We start from the raw sequence: 24,946 nt of genomic DNA on the forward strand, positions 1-24,946 counted from the left end.
GCTTCAGACTCTTGATTTCGTGATCTCAGAGTCGTGAGATCGAGCCCTGTGACAAGCTCAAACTTGGCAGGGAATCAGCTTGAGATTCTCTCTCCCTTGGCCCCTTCCCCCTGTGCTCTGTCTCTCTCCCAAATAAATAAACAAATCTTTCACAAATAAGTAAAAAAATAAATGAGGGGGGAACCTTATAATTGTCACAATTTACTGCCAGTAAATCATTTCTTGAGCCTAGCACATGCAGGGGGAATCTAAGCAAAAAGAAGGGGGGAGTGGCCATCATTCCAAGAAACAAAAATAAAATAATAAGACAGTACGTGTCATAGAAATGGGTCTTTGGTGATGCCTAGGTGGCTCAGTCGGTTAAGCGTCTGCCTTCGGCTCAGGTCATGATCTCAGGGTCTGGGATCAAGTCCCACATAGGGCTCTTTGCTCAGCAAGGAGGCTGCTTCTCCCTCTGCCTGGCTCTGCCCCTGCTTGTGCTTTCTCTCTCTGTGTCTCTCTTTCTCTGACAAATAAATAAATAAAATCTTAAAAAAAAAAAAGAAAGAAAGAAAGAAAGAAAGAAAGAAAAGAAAAAAAAATGGGTCTTTGGCAGGAACCCAGGAAAACAGAACTCATCAGCAAAAAGAAGTTTGAGAATTCAGCAAGGTCAAAGTCTTTGTTTGGTCCCTGAGAGCTATGGGTGGGAAAACAAGACAGCAGGTGTCTAATCCCAGAGCTACCCTTATTTAGCTGTAATGACTTATGGGAGATGGGCTTCAGTTTCTCCACCTATAAAATGTTCACGGCCCTGCTCCTAACACTGCAGTTGTGGAATTCTGAGCAGAGACTTTAAGAAACCTCTTTTGAATTCATGAATCCAGAGTTTGTGGCAGCTGGCATCACTCTCCTTCCTTTTTCCTCCAGCACCCTAAAAAAGGCCTAAGGCCAAGGAGCCATTATGTCCCTATCACTCCAAAACTTCTACAAGGCCCCACTGGCGTCCATACCAGGTGGCCAGCTCTGCGTGGACAGACAGATGGACCTAGATTAACTAAAAGCATCCCTTGGTCTGCCTTTGTAGATGCTACTGGGGGGAACCACACAGTCATTTCCTATGGTACTCTCATTACCCAAGCATGAATTTCCTTTACCTGGTAGGAATCTCAGCCTCCTTCATCTCTCTTACACCAACTCCCCCCTTCCAAAGTTGCATCCTCAGTGAAATGCTGATGCTTTCCTCAGCCTCTCTTGGGGTGTCCCAAAGAAAGCTTGCAGTTGCCACCTAAAACTGATTAGTCGATCACAATATCAAGTTCATGGATTATGACTAGTTTTTTTAAACAACAGAAAATAGAGTAGAATAGAAAATATCATTGTGCTTCATCCTGTAGAGAGAATAAATACTATAAAGCCCTTGTTGCAATTTTATACTTATGAGAGTAGGTGTGGGTCTCTCTTGTGGGTCTGGTTTAAAAAGAAGAAGGAGAAGGAGAAGAAGAAAGAAAAGACAAATCAAGGAAACCCACATCCTGAGGCAGTGGAATTCTATTCTGGGGGTGAATACCACACACTCCTATCCTACCTCCAGCCCTTGGGGAGGACGCAAGAACAGCAAAGGTTACTTAGAACTCAAAAGCCAATCCTATAAGTCTACAAAACAGACCAGCATGGAAAACAGTAAAAACAAACTTCTGACTCTCCTACAAGGTAGGATTTTCATTAAGGTACAAAACAGGATGCTCAACCAAAGACCAAGCCATCCGGGTAAAAGCTTTGCCTCATAAAGGTGCTTGGACGGGGGAGGCTCAGCACCAGGCAGCGGAAGGGCGGGGGGCGGAGGGAGGAGGGGGGAGAAACCTGGTCACTGGGAATCCTTAGCTCCTAGCTCTTTCTCCCCGCCTAAGGACTGCGTAGGCCAACAGCAACTGGGCCGAGGACTAGAGACCTCTGGAGCCCCCTTCTCTCCCAATCTTTTCAAAATTTTTCTCTTTATTTTTCACACTGCATATCTCCCTAGAAATTGTTCCTGGGAAGCACGAAAGCTCGCAGGCTCCCAGAAACGCCTCCAGCTGGGAGCGGAGCTGGCCCGCGCTGTTCAGCCCCGCTGGGGACTCCCAGAGGGGCTCGCGGAGAGGTGGGCGGAGTGCGCCGCACGCCTACTCGCTCGGAGCCCACGACTGCAAAGGCTTGCAAGCAGAACCCTCCACTTCTCTGCCGCGGGGCCCCGCTGCTACCCCGCCCCTACACTCCTTTAGCAGAGTATCGAGGACTGGACAGCCCCTTTCTGGCAAGCCCAGCTTGCGACCGCTCGGGCTGGGGACGAGGCCTGCCCAGGGCTGAAATCCCGAACCTCCCCCTGCCCGGCAGCGGCCAGCGCTGTCCAAGTTCCCGCAAATCCCGCCCCGAGCCCGGACCTGCCAGCCCTAGTGCGTGCCCCGGGGGCGCGTCCGCTGGCCCGCTCCTCGCCACCTGCTAGCGGCCCCGGGGTCCCGCGCGGGAGGTGGGAGGTGGGCCCGGGAGCCGCAGCTTCGGTGCAGGGGTGGGGACCGGGCAGGCCGCGCGCCGCCGCAGTCCTGTCGCAGCGCGTGCCCTCGTCCCCCGGGGCCCGGAAGGCCGGAGCCGCCCCCCGCGCGCGCCCCCGCGCAACAGGCCCAGATCGGCCCTTGGATGACTGCGGGGCCCGCGGGGCCCACGGGGACGATCGCTCGCTCTCCTCCTCGGGGGTCGCCAGCCCCCTCGCGCCGCCGCTTCCCGCCGGGAAGAGGCGCGGGGCCCGGCAGGCCAGAGGCGCCCCCCGCGTTTCCCGCGCCGCTACGCACCTAGCTGCCCGCGGGTCCCACATGGCCCCGGCCGCCGCCGCCGCCGCCGCCGCCTCAGGGTCTGCTTCCCACGGGCAGGGCGCGGCGGAAGGCGCGGAAACCCGAAAGCTGCGGCCCTGGGCGCGGGCGGCGGGAGATGCGGCCGCGCGGGGCCCCTGCTGGCGGTGGCGCGGCTCCCCGGACGTGCCGGGCGGGCGGGGGCGCGGGGACCCCGGAGCCCCGGCTGTGTGCAGCCGCAGCCCTATTCCAAGTTTCCACGTAGTTGCGAGAGCCCGAAAACTGTCACGTGCACGTCGCCGCTGGGTGGGAGGGCGTGTTTGTCACCGTGTTCAAAAGAGGCGTTTCGATGTCTCCCATCATGCGTGAGAGTGCTCCAATGGGGTGGCTCCCGGCTGCCTTTGAAAAACGAGTGCTTCGTCGAGCCGACTGTCACGACGGACCGAGTGCACACACACGACCCTGCGACACATTTGGGTCCCTGAGGTTTCATAGGCTGGGCCCACCGCGATGGTGGGGGGAACAGAGGTCAGCTGAGGGCCCCGGGCTTACCTCTTCTCTTCCCTCCCGTCCCTCCAACAAAGAAACTAGAGACACCTGCGGTGGTCAACCAGTACTGTGTCCCACTCCGCAGTCGCCTCGGGCTGTCACTTCCTGGCCATCTAGCACTTACTGTGTGCTCGGGCCTCCGTTCTGGGGACACTGGGTATTCAGGTGGAAGAGGCCAGCGAGGCCCTGACGTCTTGACACTCACAGCCACGTTCAAGGTGCTCGCAGAGGAGTGAGCCTCTCCCCACGGGTGGAATTCCAGGGAAGCTCCTGGAAGGGCAGTGATGACTGAAAGAGTTGGGGACAGTTAGGAGGACCTCAGGCTGCCATTTCGCCTCCGCAGGCTGTGCATCCTCTCATCTACCACTCGGGTTTGGCCCCCAGCTTGTCTGGTACCAGGATCACTTTCCCATACACTGAGGATTTGACCCAATCGGAGAGCAAAGCCCACGGGTCCTCTCAAGGGACAAGGCTTTGGCCTAAACTACCTCCTGGCAACTCTCTCACCCATTGAGAGCCACCACATGGGGCAGTTCTGTGCCGGGGAGGAGAACACCACAGAGCTTTCCGAGAAGGGCAGTACAGCTTCCGATGAGGCAGGGAGGAATTGGCGACACATGGAAACACTGAACGCCTACAACCCGTGTCCTTCTCTGCGCTGCTTACTCTGAGTCAAAAACTGGCCTGTCAGTCTAGCTAGTGGTCTCTCTGCTTCTAGAGTCTGGTTCCTCCCATTTCTTCTGTCCATTAATCATCCCCAAATGTCACATTGCATCATTTCCAGTTCGAAATCCTTCAGTGGCGCCCCCATTGCCTACTACAGATCAGGCTGGGTAGTTGGGCATTTGGGACTCTTCACAATTTTGCCCTACCCTTCCACTCTTAGCTTCCTTACACACAGACTACTCCAGTGGTTCCCAAAGCTGGCTGCACGTAGGAATCATATAGGCATCACACAGGGTCTTTTAAAAAGCCTGATGTCTGATTCCTACTCCAAGATAGTCTGATATAATTGATATGGGGTGTGACATGGGTGCTCAGATCTTTGAAAGCTCCTCAGGTGATGATAAGATAAAGCAAAGTTTGGGAAATACTTCTAGTCTCCAAATACTTGGAGCCACTTCCCATTTCCCAGACATCATTGGTCTTTTCACTTTGAAACTTGACCCACCCTTTCTCTAATTTTTTTCTCAATATCTCGCAGTTCTATATTTAGGAAAGGCCCATGCCACCTCTTCTGGCTTGGCTCTTCTTTTTATCCAACTTCAAGGAGTCTCTGCTTCCAGAAGACTTTCAGATGGTTCCATGAAGGAGAGCAAGTCAAGAAGTTGGTGAGGGTGCAGTAGGTTAAGAAGGTGCCTCTAAACTTTCACTCTTTGACCAGTGTTCTCAAGCACCTTAGAATCTTTTTGTCCTACTTCTTCCTCTGGATCTTTCATCATGGTTCTCAAAACAATCACATCATCTCAAAACAGTCCTCAAAACAGTCACCTTTCTTTTTAAAATCATTTCTTTTCTTTCTGATTTTTTAATATTTTTATCGAAATTATACATTCTCACAATTAAAAGTGCAGTCCCCCCTCACACCTGATTTATTCTGCAGAGGCAACCAATTTTACTCCTGTTAGCTAATGATTCTATTGGCTCTGTTCCCACCCTCTAAATAACACTGCTACTTCTTGTTGAGTAGTTCTGCCCCTGCCCCCAGTCTTATGGATCATCAGGTAATTCTTTTTTAGATTGTGCTTGTCTGAAAAAAATTCATCCTTGATGTAGTTTGGCTGGGTATAAAATTCTAGGTTGGAAATTATTTTCCTTCAGGATTTTGAAGCTATTACTCTAGTACCACTGTTCAAAATCTGAACATATCCAATTACCCACCTTACGTGACCACTTTTAAATTTCTGGCAATCTGAAAAATCTTTTTCCCCCCAAGTGTTCTGAAATTACACAATGATATACTTTGATGTGGGTCTATTCATCTATTCCATTATATACTGGGTGAGATCTTTCATTCTTGACACTCAAGGTATGTAGTTCTGAGAAACGATCTTGAATAATTTTGTTGATTGTTTCTTCTGCTCCATTTTCCCCATTCTCTTTTTTGGAAATCCTGTTATTCAAAAACTGAATTTCCAGGATTGGCTCCTGTGTGTTTCCCAGATGTTCAGATCACTTAGTTGGTTTTCTTTTTCTTTTTTGCTAAAAGATTTCCTCAACTTTGTCTTCTGATTCTTCTTAATGAGTTGGGTTTTTTTAAATTTCTGATAGCATACTTTGTTATACTGATATAACATTGTATGTTAACTAACTGGAATTAAAATAAAAACATATATTCCTTGTCTTACAGTTTTGACATTGAAGCCATGTGAATATTTAACATAATTGAAAACTTACATCTAATTTTTTAAGTAGGCTCCATGCCCCATGTGGAATCCAAAGTAGGGCTTGAACTCATCACCCTGAGATCAAGACCTGAACTGAGATCAAGAGTTGGATGCTTAACTGAGTAAGCCACTCAAGTGCCCCAACTTAAATCTGATTTTTAAAAAAAGTAGTTCTGGGGCGCCTGGGTGGCTCAGTTGGTTAAGCAACTGCCTTTAGCTCAGGTCATGATCCTGGAGTCCCAGGATCAAGTCCCACATCAGGCTCCCAGCTCCACAGGGAGTTTGCTTCTCCCTCTGACCTTCTCCCCTCTCATGCTCTCTCTCTCTCTCTCTCAAATAAATAAATAAAATCTTTAAAAAAAAAAAAAGTAGTTCTTAAAATTGAAAACATACTGGAACAACTGAACTTTACTGTATATCAGGTGGGTAGCACAACCACATAAAAATTATTTCAAGTTCCAATATTGATATGTTTTTAAAACATTTATCTAAAAATGTTACTGGGTGATATTTTTATTACTCAGGCTGTGTAGAAATTAGAATAAGCAAATAATTAATTATGAAATGTTCTCCAGAACCAAGACTTCCAGTGTAAGAGCAAAGAAATACAAATATAAAATCAAAAAAGCTAAGGAAAATTCCTGTGATCTGAGAACTGAACTGGAAATATCACTATGAACTTGTGATTTATTTCCTCACTCTGTTCATTCTATCCATCCTTGATGTGATGCAGTATTGCTGGATTGAATAATAGTGTGCACTCCAGCACCCACAAGGTGATCTCTAAATATCCTTCCTTTCCATAAGGAACAAGGACTCATTAAAAAAAAAAAAATCACTAATTCCATGTTGGGGGCAGAGAAGTATAAGTTGAGACAGGGAAATTTTGTTATTCCAGAAAGCAAAGAAGCTACCAGAGGGTAATGGGGTTATGTAGAACAATCCAGAAACTGACTTCTAGATGGTTCCATTGTTCACACATGGGAAATTTAAACATTTTTTAAGTCATGTTTTTAAATCTATCCTTCTTTCTGCATTTATTAGCTAGAGTTTTTCAGTGAAAAAGAACTTTACAGAATGTCCAATGGAAAAAAGACAGTCTCTTCAACAAATGGTGTTGGGAAAATTGGACAGCCACATGCAGAAAAATGAAGGTGGACCATTTCCTTACACCACACATGAAAATAGGCTCAAAATGGATGAAAGACCTCAACGTGAGAAAGGAATCCATCAAAATCCTTTAAGAGAACACAGGCAGCAACCTCTTTGACCTCAGCCGCAGCAAATTCTTCCTGGGAACATCACCAAAGGCAAGGGAAGCAAGGGCAAAAATGAACTATTGGGACTTCATCAAGATCAAAAGCTTCTGCACGGCAAAGGAAACAGTCATCAAAACCAAAAGACAACTGACAGAATGGGAGAAGATATTTGCAAATGACATATAAAATAAAGGGCTAGTATCCAAAATCTATAAAGAACTTACCAAACCCAGGGCGCCTGGGTGGCTCAGTGGGTTAAAGCCTCTGCCTTTGGCTCAGGTCATGATCCCAGGGTCCTGGGATCGAACCCCACATCGGGCTCTCTGCTCAGCGGTGAGCCTGCTTCCCCCCTCTCACTCTGCCTGCCTCTCTGCCTACTTGTGATCTCTGTCTGTCAAATAAATAAATAAAATCTTAAAAAAAAAAAAAGAACTTACTAAACTCAACACCCAAAGAACAAATAATCCAATCAAGAAATGGGCAGAGGACATGAACAGACATTTCTGCAAAGACAACATCCAGATGGCCAACAGACACATGAAAAAGTGCTCCACGCCACTTGGCATTAGGAAAATACAAATCAAAACCACAATGAGATACCACCTCACATCAGTCAGAATGGCTAAAATTAACAAGTCAGGGAATGACAGATGCTGGCGAGGATGCGAAGAAGGGGAACCCTCCTACACTGTTGGTGGGAATGTAAGCTGGTGCAACCACTCTGGAAAATTGCATGGATGTTCCTCAAAAAGTTGAAAATATAGCTACCCTATGACCCAGCAATCGCATTTCTGGATATTTACCCTAAAGATACAAATGTAGTGATCCAAAGGGGCATGTGCACTTGAATGTTTAAGCAGCAATGTCCACAATAGCCAAACTATGTAAAGAACCAAGATGATGTCCATCAACAGATGAATGGATAAAGAAAATGTGATATATATATATATATAGATATATATAGATATAGATATATATATATATAATGGAATACTATGCAACCATCAAAAGAAATGAAATCTTGTCATTTGCGACAACGTGGATGGAACTAGAGGGTATTATGCTTAGCAAAATAAGTCAATCAGAGAAAGACAATTATCATATGATCTCCCTGATATGAGGAAGTTGAGAGGCAACATGTAGGGGTTGGGGGGTAGGAAAATAATAAATGAAACAAGATGGAATTGGGAGGGAGACAAACCATAAGAGACTTTTAATCTCACAAAACAAACCGAGGGTTGCCAGGGAGAGGTGGGTAGGGAGAGGATGCTTGGGTTATGTACATTGGGGAAGGTATGTGCTATGGTGAGTGCTGTGAAGTGTGTAAACCTGGCGATTCACAGAGCTGTACCCCTGAGGCTAATAATACATTATATGTTAATTTTAAATTTTTTTAAAAAGAGAACTTTCCATCTACAATCATTTGGTTGCCCTGTAAAACCTTCATATAGAAAAAGCAGAGTAAATGCTTATTCTCCCCCTTTATTGACCAGCTTTCAGAATAAAGAGTTGGTACACTAGTAACTAACAAATTTTTTTTTTCATGAACTCTCATGAATTTCTAAAAAGATTTCATGTACTTTAATCATTACAATCATTTTTCTTCTTAAGGCTCTAAGTTCCCATATTTAAACAGTAGGAGCCCCTCTACCAGTGATCACCAGTGGTAGTAAAACCACTGGAGAAACGATGAATCTGGCTATTTCTTCTTAACCCCACTTGTCAGTCCTAACATCACTAAAACTAGGACAGCAAGACATTATATGCCTCCTGCTGTGTTGCAAAAGGAAGAACACAGCAACTCAGAGAAGAATTTTTGTCTCCCAAAATTGAATCTGAACCTAAGATGGTCTGTAAATTAGAAGTGTTAAACCAAGGATCCGTGGGTAAAGTTTGGGTCTGTGAATCTGAACAAGAACCAAATTATCATCTTGATTTTCTTTAACCTTTAACTGAAACTGAGCATTGTCTTCAATTATGAATACAGGCAAATGCAAACAAAAAATAAAAGTACAATAAAACCAGTACATAAGGCTTTGTTGACAGTAAAGTCAAAGATTCTTTCCTATCCCGTTACCATTGTTGTGTACACCTCAAAATATTGTTTTGTTTATACCTACTTCATAATTTATGCTAATTAGTATACCTGCTGCAAGGTCTTGCTATTTAATGTATTAATCAAGAAGATATTATATCACAAATTAGTTTTGTTAATATTTTGAGAATTATAGTGCAAAGTAAATGGTTTTCTTTGTAATCTTATGCACTTTATTTTATGTATTTAAAAATATTATCCTAAGAGGGATGCCTGGGTGGCTCAGTTGGTTAAGGATCTGCCTTTGGCTTGGGCCATGACCCTGACTTGTGCTCTCTTCTCAGTGGGGAGTCTGCTTCTCGCTCTTCCACTCCCTCTGCCCCTCTCCCCCAGTTCGTGTTTTCTCTCTCTCTCTCTCCCTCCCCCTCTTTCTCTCTCTTCTGTCTCAAATAAATAAATAAAATCTTAAAAACAATATATTATCCTAAGAGGGGATCGATGGACATTGTCAAATTTCCAAAGGGGTCGTGACCAATAAAAGATAAAGAATCCCTGCTCTGGATCTCTCAACCAGTTAATGGGATGCACAGAGGATAGAGAAACATGTTACAAGGACACATTGAGGATGCAATCAACCAAATCCACCACGTGGAAAATTCTACAGGGAAAATGACTTCTTCTCTTCAACCAAAAATGATGGTATAACAACACAGAGAGAGAATGAAGAAACAGTAATTATAAGAGAGTGTAAGGGACTTAGGGACATATCAACCAAATGCAACATGTTAGCCTGGTTTGAGTCCTGATTCTAACAAACCAATTGAAAAGTAAATCTTTGAATCAATCTGGGAAATATGACACAGACTGTGTGTTATGATAACATTAAGGAATTATTTATTATTAATTTTTCTGGGTATGATAATGATATTGTGGTTGCTTTTTAAACGCCTTTCTCTATTAGAGATACACACTAAGTATCTCTTTTTTTAATTCCTCTCTCTTTTTTAATCAGCAAACTAATATACTGTCTGGTATTTGGTTTAAAATATTCAAGTAAAACAGTGTTGCCTGGGTGGCTCAGTTGTTAAGCAACTGCTTAATGACTCAGCTCAGGTCATGATCCCAGGGTCCTGGGATTGAGTCCCACATCGAGCTCCCTGCTCAGTGGGAAGCCTGCTTCTTCTTCTCCCACTCCCCCTGTTTGTGTTCCTCTCTCACTGTGTCTCTCTCTGTCAAATAAATAAATTAAATCTTTAAAAAATATATTCAAGTAAAACAAACAAAAAAAACTGGAGGTATAGATGAAACAAGATTAGCAAAATATTGATAATTATTGAAGCCTGGTTATGGGTTTTATGGGAGTTTGTTATGTTATTCTCTCTACTGTTGTGAAGTTGGAAGTTTTTCCATATAGAAGAGTTTAAAAAGAGAGAGAGATGGATTAAAAGCTGATTGGAAATTCAGATCATGGGAGTGTGATTATTAGGTTGCAAGCAGTCAGTGGCGGCCTCTGGGATAAAGAATCTCTGACATCAGGGTCTTTGGGTTTTCCCTCTGGGCCTGGTCAGATTATTCAAGCTGCTTTCCAGAAGGTGAAGGTCTGGCTGTCTGTGTTATGGGCACCTAAAGGAGGTATGGGAGTTAGATCCTCAATGTCCAGTATACACGCGTCGACTGCTTGCGATGCTGTGGTATATTTATCTTCAAATTTGCCCGATGACCCCCAGTCCTGAGACCTGCCTTTCTGCCTCCTCAGGGAGCAAAGCTCCTGTCAGGTGAGGAAGGGGTAATGGGCAGCTATGCTGAGTTGGGGTGGGATCTCGGGATCCTGTACTTCTTAAATAGACATTCAGCCAAACTTCCTTATCCCATTCATTGGTCCTACTTCCAAAAATATCTGGTGCCAGTAGTTTCTGAGACTTTTGGTGATTCTGTTGTGCCTTGGTTTCCCCTCTGCCAGCTCACCATCATTTCTCTTGTGTCTGCTGTCATTTCCCATTTTTTCTGGTAGATTTCCAGCACCAAGCTTCTACTGCTGTTGTATTCTCTCCTGTTCTCTCTCTCCATATGCCCTTTAAAAACCTCTTTACTATAATTTCAGTAGGGCTTCAGGAGGCAATAAGACCATATATTTGTGCTCTGTCCACTATTGTCCTCTAAGATTCTTTCTAAATGGTTGAAAGTTCTGTCTTTTGAAGAACAGGCTGCATAGCACTGCTTCTCCCATCCCACACCCCTGCTCTCAAGCACGGCTATGCTTTTGCTCTGTGACACTGTATATCCCTTCTTTATGGTCTTAGATTGCAAAGCCAGATCAAAGGGTGAGTCATCTGCACAACTGTTCATTTCACCTCTAAGGAGCCCCAAAACATTGGAGTCCCAAAGATGGGAAAGGTTATATCTACCCAAACTCTGGGGAGAGTTTTATATGGAATTTTAATGAATATTTGGAAACACCATTTGGTTTGGGCTTTGGGGTCAGGAAGGGTGGAGAATGACCCCAAGGACAAGTTCACGAACAGTAGATGGTCATTGAACTGTTTTTCCAAGGATGGCAGATCCTGCTAAGTGTAGGACTCAGCTTGTACTAAGCTGAGTATGTGAAGGGTCAAGTCAGAGATAAATTCTCCAGCCCACAGAGGGAGGCTGACATTCCAGCAGGGTCTTCCTCCTCTGTCTTTGTCCTTGCACTCTCCAGTCTGCCCTCTGTGGATAGGTTGAACGTGGATTTAAGCTTCATGAACTTGAATGTTCAAATGTCTCCCTTGGTTTGGGAAGTTCTCATTCCCAAATAGATTCAGCCCAAAGAGATCTTCTCCAGACCCATTACAATGAAACGGTTCAAAGTCAGAGAGATAATTTTTAAAGAAGCAAGAGAAAAAAAACTCCTCTTACACTAGGGAACCCCCATAAGGCTATCACTGACAGATTTCTGAGCAGAAACCTGGCAGACCAGGAGAGAGCGGGACAATATACTGAATGAAGGTGCTGAAAGAAAAGACTGCAAACCAAGAATACTTTTATCTGGCAAAGCTGTGCTTAGCAACAGAGGAGCGATTAAGACTTTCCCAGGAAAACAAAAACTGAGGGAGTTCACCACCACTAGACCTGCCTTTTAACAAAGGCTGGTAAGAGCTTTTCAAGGATGCTAAATACTAATATGAAAACAGAGGCACCCAGGTGGCTCAGTTAAGTGTCTGCCTTCCGCTCAGGTCATGATCCCATGGTCCTGGGATCAAGCCCTGCATCAGGCTCCCTGCTCAGTGGGGAGTCTGCTTCTCCCCCTTCCTGCTCATGCTCTCTCTATCTCTGTCTCTCTCAAATAAATAAATAAAATATTTAAAAATAGTAATATGAAAACATATAAAAATATTTAATAAAGTGGGGCACCTGGGTGGCTCAGTGGGTTGAGCCTCTGCCTTCGGCTTAGTTCGTGATCTCGGGATGCTGGGATCAAGTCCCACATCAGGCTCTCTGCTCGGCAGGGAGCCTGTTTCCTCCAATCTCTCTCTCCCTGACTGCCTCTCTGCCTACTTGTGATCTCTGTTTGTCAAATAAATAAATAAATTATTTTAAATATATATATATATATATGTATATGTGTATATATACATATATATAAAATAAAGTAAGTATGTAATCAAATTCAGAATACCCTAATGATGTAATATGGTGGTGTCTTAATCATTTAATTCTAGTATAAAGACAAAGGAACAAAGGTATTTAAAATAAATATAGCTTGGGATGCCTGGGTGGCTCAGCTGGTTAAGCCACTGTCTTTGGCTCAGGTCATGATCTCAGGGTTCTGGGATTGAGTCCCACATCAGTCTCCTTGCTCAGCTGGGAGCCTGCTTCTCCCTCTCCCTGCCACTACCCCTGCTTGTGCTCACTCCCTCTCTGCTTGTGCTCACTCCGATTTAAAAATAAATAAATAATAAATAAATAAATAAATAATATTATTTATTAATAAATAGATAATAATAAATAAATAAATAAAATAGATATAGCTACAATAATTTGTGAATGGATACATGATATAAAGAGATGTAAATTGTGACATGAAAAACATCAAATGAGATGAGGGGATTAAAAGGGTTTTGTTTTTGTATGCAATCCAGGTTTAATTGTTATCAGCTCAGACCATCCCGTGTAAGCTTCATGGTAACCACAAAGCAAAAACCCACAGTAGATACACAAAAGATAAAGAGAAGGGAATCAAGATATACCACTATGAAAAATAATGAATTCCGCCCCAAAAAAAAAAACCATAAGAGAGGAAGAAAAGAAAAAGGAACTTCACAGCCAGAAAACATTAAATAAGATGGCAAGTTCTTACTTATCAATAATTATTTTAAATATTAATTGATTAAATTCTCCAAGCAAAACACATAGAGTGGCTGAATGGATTAAAAAACAAGATCCTGCCTCCAAGAAACTGCCTAGAGGAGACTCACTTCAGCTTTAAAGACATGCATAGCCTCAAAGTGAAGAGATGGAAAAAGATATTCCCTACAAATGGAAACCGAAAGAGAGTAGGGATAGCTATACTTGTATCAGACAAAATGGACTTTAAGCAACTAAATAACAAAAAGCAAATCATCTGATTTAAAAATGGGCACTCCCTAAACAAATAACTAAGGGTACTCCCATGTTTACTGCATTATTCATAGTAGCCAAGATATAGAAACCACCTGTGTGTCTAATGATGGATGAACGGGGAAGAAAATGCAATATATACCAAGAGACACAGACAATGGACCATTACTCAGGCAGGCACGAGAAAGAAGGAAATCTTGCCATTTGCAACAACATGGGTGAACCAGACGACATTATGCTAAATGAAATAAGCCACACAGAAAAAGATAAAAACTATACGATTTCACATATGTGGAACCAAAAAAAGAAGGAAAGAAAGTAAAAGAAAATAGAAAAGAAAAGCTGAACTCATAGAAGGAGAAAATGGAAAGGTGATTACCAGTCTGAGGGTTGGGGAGATGGGGAGATGCTAGTCAAAGAGCACAAGCCTTCAGTTATAAGACAAATATGTTCTGGAGACACACTAGACATGCAGCATGGTGACCATAGGTAACAATACTGTATGGTACACTTGAAATTTGCTAAGAAAATAGATCTTAAACATTCTCACACCATACACACGCACACACACACACGGTAACCGTGTAAGGAGATGGATGTATTAATTGTGGTAATCAACTCACAAAGAATACGTACATCATCAAATTATCAACTTGTACCCTTAAATGTATATGATTTTATTTGTCAAGTGTACCTCAATAAAACTGGAGAAACGAAAAGAATATTAACTTGAAAGAGCAGGAAAATGACCTGGCAAGAGTGTCCGTGGGTCTCTCCCTCCCAGTCTATGGTTTGCCCTTACTATAATGCCTTGAAGGTCAGACTCTTTTTCCATAGGGATTTCTGTTTCTCACAGGTGGGCTGGTTGCTGAAAGAATGACAAGCTCTTCTCCCTTGAAAGTATCCAATAACCCATTCAATGGCCTTAAAGAACTGAACACTGCAATCTGGGAACTTGGGCCGACCAGAATCATCAATGTCGAAAAACGTCGATGTGAACAAATGACTATTGAGTCTTTAGTGGCCCCAATGACCATTATATCAAGGGAAGGTATGGACCCAAACCCATGTGCCCAGAGAGCTAACCACCTAAGAAGGACAAATATTTAGATAAATGATCAGGGACATAGAGTGTATAAGCAAATATCAGCTGAATTTTTTTAAAAGGAAAACTCACCTTATGCCAAATTTTCATTCAACATTTAGGTAGTACTATTTTTTAAAGTATGATAATGCAAGTTGTTCTCAAAAGAGTCCTCTAAGAGGGGGATTAATGATCTTCATTTTTCAGGAAGGAAAACTAAAGAAAATAAAGGTCAAGCAGTTTGTTGTACAACTAGTTGGTCGGGGGCTAAGACTAGAAAACACAGATGAGCCTGGACTGGGCTTGGCTGTGCTTCTTGGACGCTGAGCTTGGTCAGCCCTGGATTCTGGGCTGAAGCAAGACGTCATTGAGATCACTGGGGTCATTACTCATTCACTGCCCATTGTATATGACCAGAGGCTGACAGGTCTACACAAGAAAAACCACTCAGAAATAAATTGTTTTCCATCTCAACGTCAGCAGAGCTAATTATCACTCTCTGTAACATTCTGAGAATATCAATCAAGTGTGTCACATATGACACTAATCTATCCTGGTAACATAGGAGGAGGGCAGTGTGGACTATGGACCATCCAATCTCGAGACAAACAGATATATACACCCGCACTCAGATGCCCACACCCACATAGAGAATTGCACAATCTCACACACACCAAGAATAAACCAGTGAAAATGCTCATTTGAAACACAAACATATGATACTTTGGTTTCCCAATTCTTTTTTAAGAAGGGGAGGAGGAGAGCAAGGAGAGAGGGGCAGAGGGAGAAGGAGAGAGAGAATCTTAAGCAGGCTCCACACCCAGCACAGAGCCCAACGTGGTGCTCGATCTTACCACCCTGAGATCATGACCTCAGAGGGAAAGCAAGAGTCAGACCCCTAACCGACTGAGCCACCCAGGCGCCCTTTGGTTTCCGCACTTTGATCCAGCACAACTATTCACGTCTGAACCAATCGATGTTCCATCCAAACCCTGCCCACAGCAGGAGCTGCCCTTCTCACCTTCTAAGCGAGCCCTGACGAAAGCGTGTATACCAATTACCTAGGAGTACCCTTCATACTCACACTGCTGACTACTGACTCTCCAGGCATCGATGGGCTAATCCTGGAGCCTCCCACTCTCTTGGAACTGTGGTTCTCAACCAAGGGTGATTTTCCTCTCAGGGGACACTTGGCAACATCTGGAGACATTTCCGATTATCGTAACTTAGTGTAAGTGGGGAAAGGGGGCTGCTGGCACTGACTTGGCAGAGGCCAGAAATGCTGCTGAACATCCTACAAGGCACAGGTCAGTCCCCCACAGCAAAAAATTACTCAGCCCCAAATGCCATTAGTGCCAAGATTGGGAAAGCTCGCCCTGGAGGAAGCCGGGGGCAATTGTCCTGTCCCTAACAGCTTGCTAGTAAACCAACTTGGGCCATTTCCTCTGTGATAACCAGCTATGGTTTGTCTCATAAGACCCAAACCCCGGCCACAGCTGCTCAGACCAGGATGGGCAGGTGTTTACCATCTAATGCGGACTAGCTGGTTTTCACTGAGGCAAGGTGATGAGATAGCTGTCCTAAAAGGGGCTACAGTGATTTTCTGGACCTGAATTTTCCAGACTCAGCAGTTTAAACTAGAGGTCAGGGATGCCCAGGGGGCTCAGTCGTTTAAGTGTCTGCCTTAGGCTCAGGTCATGATCACAGGGATAGAGTCCCGCATTGAGTCCCACATTGAGCTCCTTGCTCTCAGCGGGGAGCCTGCTTCTCCCTCTGCCTGCTGCTCCCCCTGCTTGTGCTCTCTCTCTCTCCCCCTGACAAATAAATAAACAAAATCTTTAAAAAATAAATAAATAAATTGGAGGTCAGAGAGTGCCTGGTAGCAGAAGGAAAAGATGAAAAATATTGAGGGAGAAGAGCCATCTGGGTCATAAAGGCCAGAGTCCACCAAAGGCATCAGGCAGAGAAAGAGATGGGCAGAGAGAAAGGGGCTGGTTGTCAATGCAGCAGGAGTAGTGGGAACAGATGCACAGACCAGGGTATTTACTAGATGTTCAGTAAAATCTAGCTAGAGTAAGCGAGAACAAAACTAGCCCAAAGAAACATCCACCTCATGCCCCAACTGCAGGAGGCCTGGCTAAAAAGTGGTTTCTGCAAACCTGTCTTCCCTTCCTGGTCACCACCTGTGACCTGATGAGATATCCTGCTGTGGGTTGAATTATAACACACTCCCCACCCCAACAAATGTTCAAGAGTTCACCCCCGTAACTCAGAACATGACCTTAGCTGGAAATGGGGCTGTTGCAGATGGAATTGGGTGAAAGGAAGTCACACGGGAGTTAACCCTGATCCAATAGGACTGAGGTCCTTATGAGAAGATGGCCATATGAAGGCACAGAGATGGGGAGAATGCTGTGTGGGGTGGAAGCAGAGATCAGAACGATGGGTGTCAAGCCGAGGATGGCCAGCTGTCACCAGAAGCTAGAGAGAGGCATGGGACAGATTCTCCCTCAGAACCCTCAGAAGGAAGCAATCCTGTTGACACATTGATTTGGTCGGACCTCTAGTCCACAGAACTGTAAGAGAATAAGTCTCTGCTCTTCTAACTCACCCAATTGGTGGCCCTTTGTTAAGCAGATGCAGCCTATGAATACAGGCTTCATTACCTGAGGTGCCCCGAGTACTTCTCTGATCCTAACACTTCACCCTGGCCAAGGGCTTTAGATGACTCCAGGATTCAGGCTCTTCTCTGACCCTCTTGGATATGAGGAGCCCACTGGCCCAAAACAACATGCCCTTCCTCTGAGACCATGATCTGGGTCATAATTCCTAACCCAAATTGCTCCAAGCCTGCTTACAGGGTCTGCCCAGGCCTGGTTCTTGAGTCTGTCCTTCCAAGAGTGTACAAAGCTTCCAGTGTCCACCCAAGGGGATGGTCAAGGAGTGGCTGTTGGGCAGGAGCGTGGAGAGCTGCCAACAGAACTGAGCTTGTGGGCTGGGGTGTCCACCCACGTATGCATTTCATCCCACGGGTCAGAGACGAAAACAGGAGGAGGAAGAGAGCAGGCTGTGGGCTGTGCATCTCTGTTTGTACCTGCTCCCCACAGTAGTTGGGGTGGACTTACTGCTCTCACATTCCCAGGCCAGGAATACCGTCCGAGGAATGGGCACTTTCTTCACCACTCTCTGTTTCTTACATAGGTCTAGGAATGAACTGCCACCTTCCTCCTCCTCCTTTGCTCTGACTCATCTCTCTGCAGAGGGTGCAACCTCTGGGTAACCCTCTATATGCACAATCTTGGTGGCTGATTCACTCCCGCCCCCATCCCTCACTCCTTTGCCTCACCACCTCGAAGAAGGGGATCTGCACCAGGCTTCCTAAGAACCTTGGCCCACACCTGTAGCAGGGCAGAATGTCAAAGCAGAGGTCCTAAATTTGGCTGCCTACAGAGACCAGGCAAGAATCAAAAGGGAGTGTACCTGGCCAAGTATAAGTACCAAGGGGGGAGGTAAGGTCTGCCACAAACCAGGACAGCCAGCCTCCTTCTACTGAAGTGGTTTCAGCTGGTGGTTGCCATAGAGAAGGTGGTTCTGATGTGAAAAATCTCTTGGTTTTGTTTTGTTTTGTTTTCTGGTGGAAACCAGAAATCTTGATTTTATTGTATGAAGAAGTTCCCACCAAATAAAACCCAACCATAGACAAGCCAGATAGGACAACCCAGTTTATTGCCACTAATACAACTCAACACCCACACCACAAGTAGTTATCAGGCTGAGGTTAGCTGGGAGTTCCCCCACGTGTGGTTTGCCCTGCCCTCCCTGAACTCCGGGTGGTTTGAGGAACTAATGATGCTTTCACGTATTGTTATTTGGCAGCCCGATCCAGCCTTGGTATCCACCCTCTTCCATCTGGTTAAACCCCCAGAGTCCCTAGATGACTCATCTCTCTCATCACCTCCCATGTGAACGCCTGGACTGACCCATCCCCCCAGCCCAGCTTCTCCATTTGCAGCACTTCCTGCCCCTGCTCCATACTCCTGTCTCAGTTTCAGCCCATACCACTTGGCTTTGTAACTGTTTACTTGTCATCTACCACTAGACCATAAGCGCCTCCAAGTCTACGGTTTTATCTTGTTTATTCTGTGTTCCCAGCACCCTGGCACTTAGCTGACTTGCCTGAAGAGTGAATGAGTAAACAATACGTATCAGTGATGAGAGCGGTGTCGTGAAGCTGCTGGATATACAGTTGACCCTTGAACGGCACCATCTGAACTGTGTTGGTCCACTTTTATGTAGATCATTTTTGATAAATACAGTACAGCACTCTAAATGTATTTTCTCTACCTTATGATTTTCTTTTCTGAAAAAAATATTTTATTTATTTATTTGAGAGAACAAGAGAGCACAAGCAGGGGGATTGGCAGCGGGTGTGGGGGAGGGGAAGGAGAAGCAGACTCCTTGCTGAGCAAGGGGCCCAAGGTGTTGGGGGGGTTGGCTGGGAATGGGGTGCCATCCCAAAGTCCTGGGATCACAACCTGAGCCAAAGGCAGACGTTTAACTGACTGAGCCACCCAGGCCCCCTTCTCATGATTTTCTTAACTGTATTTTCTTTTCTCTGCCTTACTTTACCACAGGAACAGAGGATGTAATCCATATAACATACAAATATGCGTTAATGTACTGTTGATGTTACCGGTAAGGCCAACAGTAGGCTATTAGTAGTTAAGTTTGGGGGAGCCAAAATTTAAAGGCAGATTTTCAACAGGGAAAAGTGGGTACCCCTAACCCCTGCATTGTTCAAGGGTCGACAGTAGTTCCAAAGTGGTATTTGCGACAATCAGTTCATCACCATCATGAGAACTTAGGAAAGAGGCAAAATAATGCTCAGCAGAAGGGCCAAGGACTGGGAAACAGATTTTCATTGGAGAGGAGGAAGAGGAGGAGCGGGGGAAAGAAAAAAAAAAAAAAAACACAATCCCTGTAATGAAACTAAAGGCTCGAAGGGCAGAAAAGCCTGGTGGGCTCTCAAGGTGAGAATGTAGGGGCAGTAAGGCGACGGATGAAATAAAGCAGCTGTGATGGAGGGGTCTTAAAAGGGAGCTGTAGGGCGCGGGGCAAATGAGGCGGTGGGCGATAAGAATTAGAAAGTGCTTGCAGCACCCTTCTGACAGCCACCGTGAGAGGTGCCACACTCGGAAAGGGTTTCCTTTCTTTGGGTGCGAGGCTCCTGGCTGATTGTCCCCCCCCCCCCCCCCCCCCCCCCCGCTTCCTTCCTGGAGGGACTAGGCCAGCCGGCAGCCCTCCTGTCATTTCGGTATGCGCCCCCGCGCGGCAGGAGCGTGCAATTACATCAACCACGCGGCGGGCTCCGGCTTCACCTCCAGGCGGGTGGAACCCTGCTCAAGCCCGGCACGTTTATAGATCCAGTAACTTCAATAACATTTAAATATCAAACAGATTTCTCTTTACATCCGCTGAGGTCAAGCAAAAGGAAGGCCGTACATACTCATTTCACAATCCATCATGCCCCTTCCTGATGCTTATTCCTTGTCTTGTGTTTGCCTCCCACCCAGTCTGTCCCAAAGGATTTAGGGGACAGAGGTTTACCCACCTTTGCTTCCCCACAGAACCTTACACACTGCAGGTGTTTTAAGGGGAAAAAAAAACTCTCCTTAGTGCATCTATATGCAGATGATATAACAAGTTTGTTTAAAGCTCCAAAAACAAATGAAATAAGCCAGACACAAACGGACAAATATTATATGATTCCACTTAGAGAGGCCCCTAGAATACTCAAATTTGTAAGGACAGAAAGTACAGTACTGGCTGAAAGGGGCTGAGGGGAAAGGGGGAAGGGTAGTTGTTGTTTAATGGGTGTAGAATTTCTGTTTGAAATGATTAAAAAGTTTGTGTATTTTATTATTAATATATCATATATTTTGAAATGGCCAAAATAGAAAATTCTGTATTATGTGTAATTTACCACAATAGAGAAATGAAAGAAATATCCTCTAGCTCTATCAATATCAAGCGAAACAGAATTTAGATCAAAAAAGCATTAGAGAGGGGCGCCTGGGTCGCTCAATGGGTTAAAGCCTCTGCCTTCGGCTCAGGTCACAATCTCAGGGTCCTGGGATGGAGCCCCGCATCGGGCTCTCTGCTCAGCAGGGAGCCTGCTTCCCCCTCTCTCTCTGCCTGCCTCTGTCTACTTGTGATCTCTCTCTGTCAAATAAATAAATAAAATCTTTACCAAAAAAAAAAAAAGCATTAGAGAAGGCCATTTCACTATGACAAAACGTTCAAGTCATCAGGACAAATTAGCTATATTAAATGTGTATATTAATATTATTAATATTGATATTAATAATATCAATATTATTATATATCATGTTAATGTTAATATTATATATTAAATGTGTAAATAACGGCCCTCATATGTGTAAAGCAAGAGGTGTCATGTTAATTAATATTAACATGATATATAATTTAACCCACTGAACCACCCAGGTGCCCCAACATTATTTTTTAAAAGCAAGTGTTACTTCTGTAAAAATCAGAATTGTGGCTGTATCTAAGAGGGAAGGGCAGCACTATAATTGGAAATGAACATGTGAGTTGGGGATGGAGATGCTGGCGTAGACATTTAGGGTTTTGACAAAATGTCATTGTATGGCCTGGATGGGTATTTACTTTATAGCAATTCATTAAGATATATATTTGTGTTTATGCACCTTTCTGTATATGGATTCTATTTCACAATTTTTAAATTTTTTAATGAATTAGTGAAGCACCCCTTCAAAGTACTGTGGGAAAATAATTTCACACCTAGAAATCTATACCTCGCTCCATTAGCTATCAATATTGAGAACTAGGGGGGCGCCTGGGTGGCTCAGTGGGTTAAAGCCTCTACCTTCCGCTCAGGTCATGATTCCAGGGTCCAGGGAGGAGCCCCACATCGGGCTCTCTGCTCAGCAGGGAGCCTGCTTCCTCCTCTCTCTCTGCCTGTCTCTCTGCCTACTTGTGCTCTCTGTCTGTCAAATAAATAAGTAAAATCTTAAAAAAAAAAAAAAAAGATTGAGAACTAGGGGCACCTGGGTGGTGCAGTTAGTTCAGCTTCTGACTCTTGGCTCCAGTTCAGGTCATGATCTCGGGGGTGAGATCGAGTTCCACATCAGGCTCCACACTCAGTGGGGAGTCTACTTAAGACTCCCTCTCTCTCTGCCCTCTCACCCCACTTGTGCTCTCTCTCAAATAAATAAATAAATCTTTAAAAGAAAGATTGAGAACTAAAACCATTTTTATACCTGCAAACATTCAGAGATAAAATAGTTTGTCTACTATTTAGCCTTTGTAAAGGAGAGAATCAAAGATGTTGGCCAAGAAATCAAATGTAAGATGTATGTAGAAAACAAGAAATGACAGAACTAACCTTGCTAATTTAATGAAAATAAATCCTGGGATGATAGCTTGCAGCAGATTTTGAAAGAAGTCTGTCCAAATTAAAACAGGTCAGTCATCTCCAAAGAGATGTCCTTAAGAAGAATCCTAGAATAGGCTCTGCACTATTTAGAATGAAAAAGAAACTATCAGTGGCTGTGATGAAAAAGTCTTTTTCTTCTCCCAGGGAGAGGGAAGGGCAACAAAAAAGTCCAAGAACATGGGAAAGTTATGATCCATATTTGAAGCAAACTAAAATATGGTATGAATTTGAGCAACCGGGACTCCATTTGATGATTTGCTAGGAACATTGTCCTTTGAGGAGTCCAGGGTTGTGACATTATAAGGATAAGAGAAAATGTAACTAATCATATGTCATAGCAATCGATTATTTACTAATTTAAAGCTTGTATCATCACCTAGGGGCCAGGCGTGGGGAATAGTTCTGATTCCTGAACAGAATGTAAAATGTCTCAACCTTGACCATGTAAATACCAAAGTGGGGTCCTCTAATTCTAACCCCAGTCTGGATGGCCAGAGGCACTAGGAGGTAGAGGTGGGAGGAGGGATGGAAGCCCGGATGGGGCAGAGCCAAGAGAAGCTGGTGGAAATTGACAGAGGAAAAACAAATAGTTTCAGAATAGCATATGAATTTGCAAGAGTAACCACTGGAACAAAAACCAATAATACAAGGGGAAAAGTGAGGCAAGAGGAAAGAAAGGAGCAATGGGGTGATACGGATTCTCCACGTTCTTCTTTATCATAACAGGCAATAAGGAGACAATGTCGACAGTGGAATAGTTGATTTTATAATATACAGAGATTCATATGAAACCAAAAGACCCAATATAAGAAACGCCTACAAGTGGTAATTACTAGAGCGTCGCAATGAAGGGGGAGAGAAGTGGCTGGGGGCACCAAAGCTTTTTATCATGCCTTTTGGCATTTTCTGGTTTGTTCTTAACCATCGCTAGGGCTGAGTATGCAGAGCAAAAGGGAGTATTTGGTGAGGAGGTGTTCTTTCTCTCCGCACGCTTGCCACGGACGTGTTCATGCCTGCTGCCCAGCACCGCTCATTAAGGAGGCCCCTGTTGCCAGGGAAACCAGCTTTTTACTGATACCAGAGATAATGCGGAAGCCTGCTATTCACCAACCAACCTTCCTCTTGAGCCACGCCACCTTCCTGGACTATCTCTTGCCTCTGTGTGATGCTGTGCAGCTATAGGAAGCTCACACCTGCTCTCTCTCACTTCCCTCTTTGTGGCCAGCCACACTGGCTAGGGGGCTGCACCAGTCAGCATGAACTTGACCAGCTGCCTTTGTTTTGTTACAAGCAAACCTGCTCATTTGGAATGACTAGCGGTTGTTTTTTAAATGACATACATTTTACATTATTTTTTAAATGATATACATACAGAGAATAGTGTAAAACCACATTACTTTTTTTTTTCCAGCTGAATTCACTGACCCCAGGGGCAGAGGGGGAGGTCAGAGTGAGGACATTTTTCTGATACTAATTATGCTCAGGTATAAAGAACAGACAGTAATGCACTGATCTTAAGTATACTGTTTCATGAGGGTTTTTAAAAATATTTCATTCATTTAGTTGAGAGAGAGACAGCGAGAAAGTGCGTGAGAGGGGAGAAGGTCAGAGGGAGAAACAGACTCCCCATGGAGCTGGGATCCCATGTGGGACTCGATCCTGGGACTCCGGGATCATGACCTGAGCCCACAACAGTTGCTTAACCAACTGAGGCACCCAGGTGCCCCATGAGTTTTGATAAATGCATACACCTGTAGAACCACCACCCCAGTCAAGATATAGGATACTTTCATCAACCTGCTAAGTTCCTTTTTGGACTGTTTTAGTCAATAACACACACACACACACACACACACACACACACACACACACACACGCCTCACTTCCACCTCCTACCCTCTCAGCATCCCACTCACCCCCTCAAGGCTCTGATTTCTATCACCGTAGTATCACCATCATTTGGATTCGTTCTTAACCTTCATATAAGCAATTATGTTTCCTTTGGCATCTGGTATCTTTTGCTCAGAATAGTGTTTTGACATTCATCCATGTTGTTATGCGTATGGGTATTGTTCCAGGTCAGTATTCCATTGTATGAATAGAACCCAATTTGTTTATCTCTTTCTTATTGATGGACATTTGGTTTATTGCCGGATTTTCATTATTATGACTCCAACTACTATAAATATTCCTTAGCAATTCACATAGTTTTCCTCTCTTGAGTAAATACTTAGGAGTAAAATTGCTGAGTCATGGGATAGGCTTATGTTTATAGAGTAGTAAAACTTGATTCTTTTTTTAAATTGTGGTAGAATTGGGGCACCTGGGTGACTCAGTGGATTGAGCCTCTGCCTTCAGCTCGGGTCATGGTCTGGGGATCCTGGGATCCAGCTCCGCATCAGGCTTTATGCTCAGTGGGGAGCCCGCTTCCCTCTGTCTCTGCCTGCCTCTCTGCCTACTTGTAATCTCTCTCTCTCTCTCTCTCTCTGTCAAATAAATAAATAAAATCTTTAAAAAAAAAAGAATTTAAAGATAACGCAAAAGTTACCATCTTAACTGTTTTTTAAGGATACAGTTCAGCGGTATTAAGTACATTCACCTTTTTCTGCGGCCATCACCACTGTCCAACTCCAGAGCTCCTTTCATGTGGCAAAACTGGAACCCTGGACCCATTAAATATCCCCTCAGCCTCTGGCCACCACCTTTCCACTTCCCGTCTCCATGAGTTTGACACACAAAGTGTCAAAATTTGACACTC

The 24,946-nt window shown here is 44.4% G+C and overlaps 1 protein-coding gene across 1 annotated transcript in view; it reads right to left on the bottom strand.

Annotated features, from left to right (window-relative positions):
* Nucleotides 1-2,849, bottom strand: part of LOC111159037 (tetratricopeptide repeat and ankyrin repeat containing 1) — a 98,065-nt gene extending 95,216 nt beyond the window's left edge. Inside the window, exon 1 of the mRNA XM_022521406.1 lies at nucleotides 2,802-2,849. Within this exon, the coding sequence (XP_022377114.1) occupies nucleotides 2,802-2,824 (23 nt within the window). The 5' untranslated portion in view covers nucleotides 2,825-2,849. The remainder of the gene's footprint in view (nucleotides 1-2,801) is intronic.
* Nucleotides 2,850-24,946: the final 22,097 nt, after the last annotated feature.

Source organism: Enhydra lutris, unplaced genomic scaffold (assembly GCF_002288905.1).
Source record: "Enhydra lutris kenyoni isolate GAN:26980312 unplaced genomic scaffold, ASM228890v2 scaffoldscaffold66, whole genome shotgun sequence".
Lineage (NCBI taxonomy): Eukaryota > Metazoa > Chordata > Mammalia > Carnivora > Mustelidae > Enhydra > Enhydra lutris.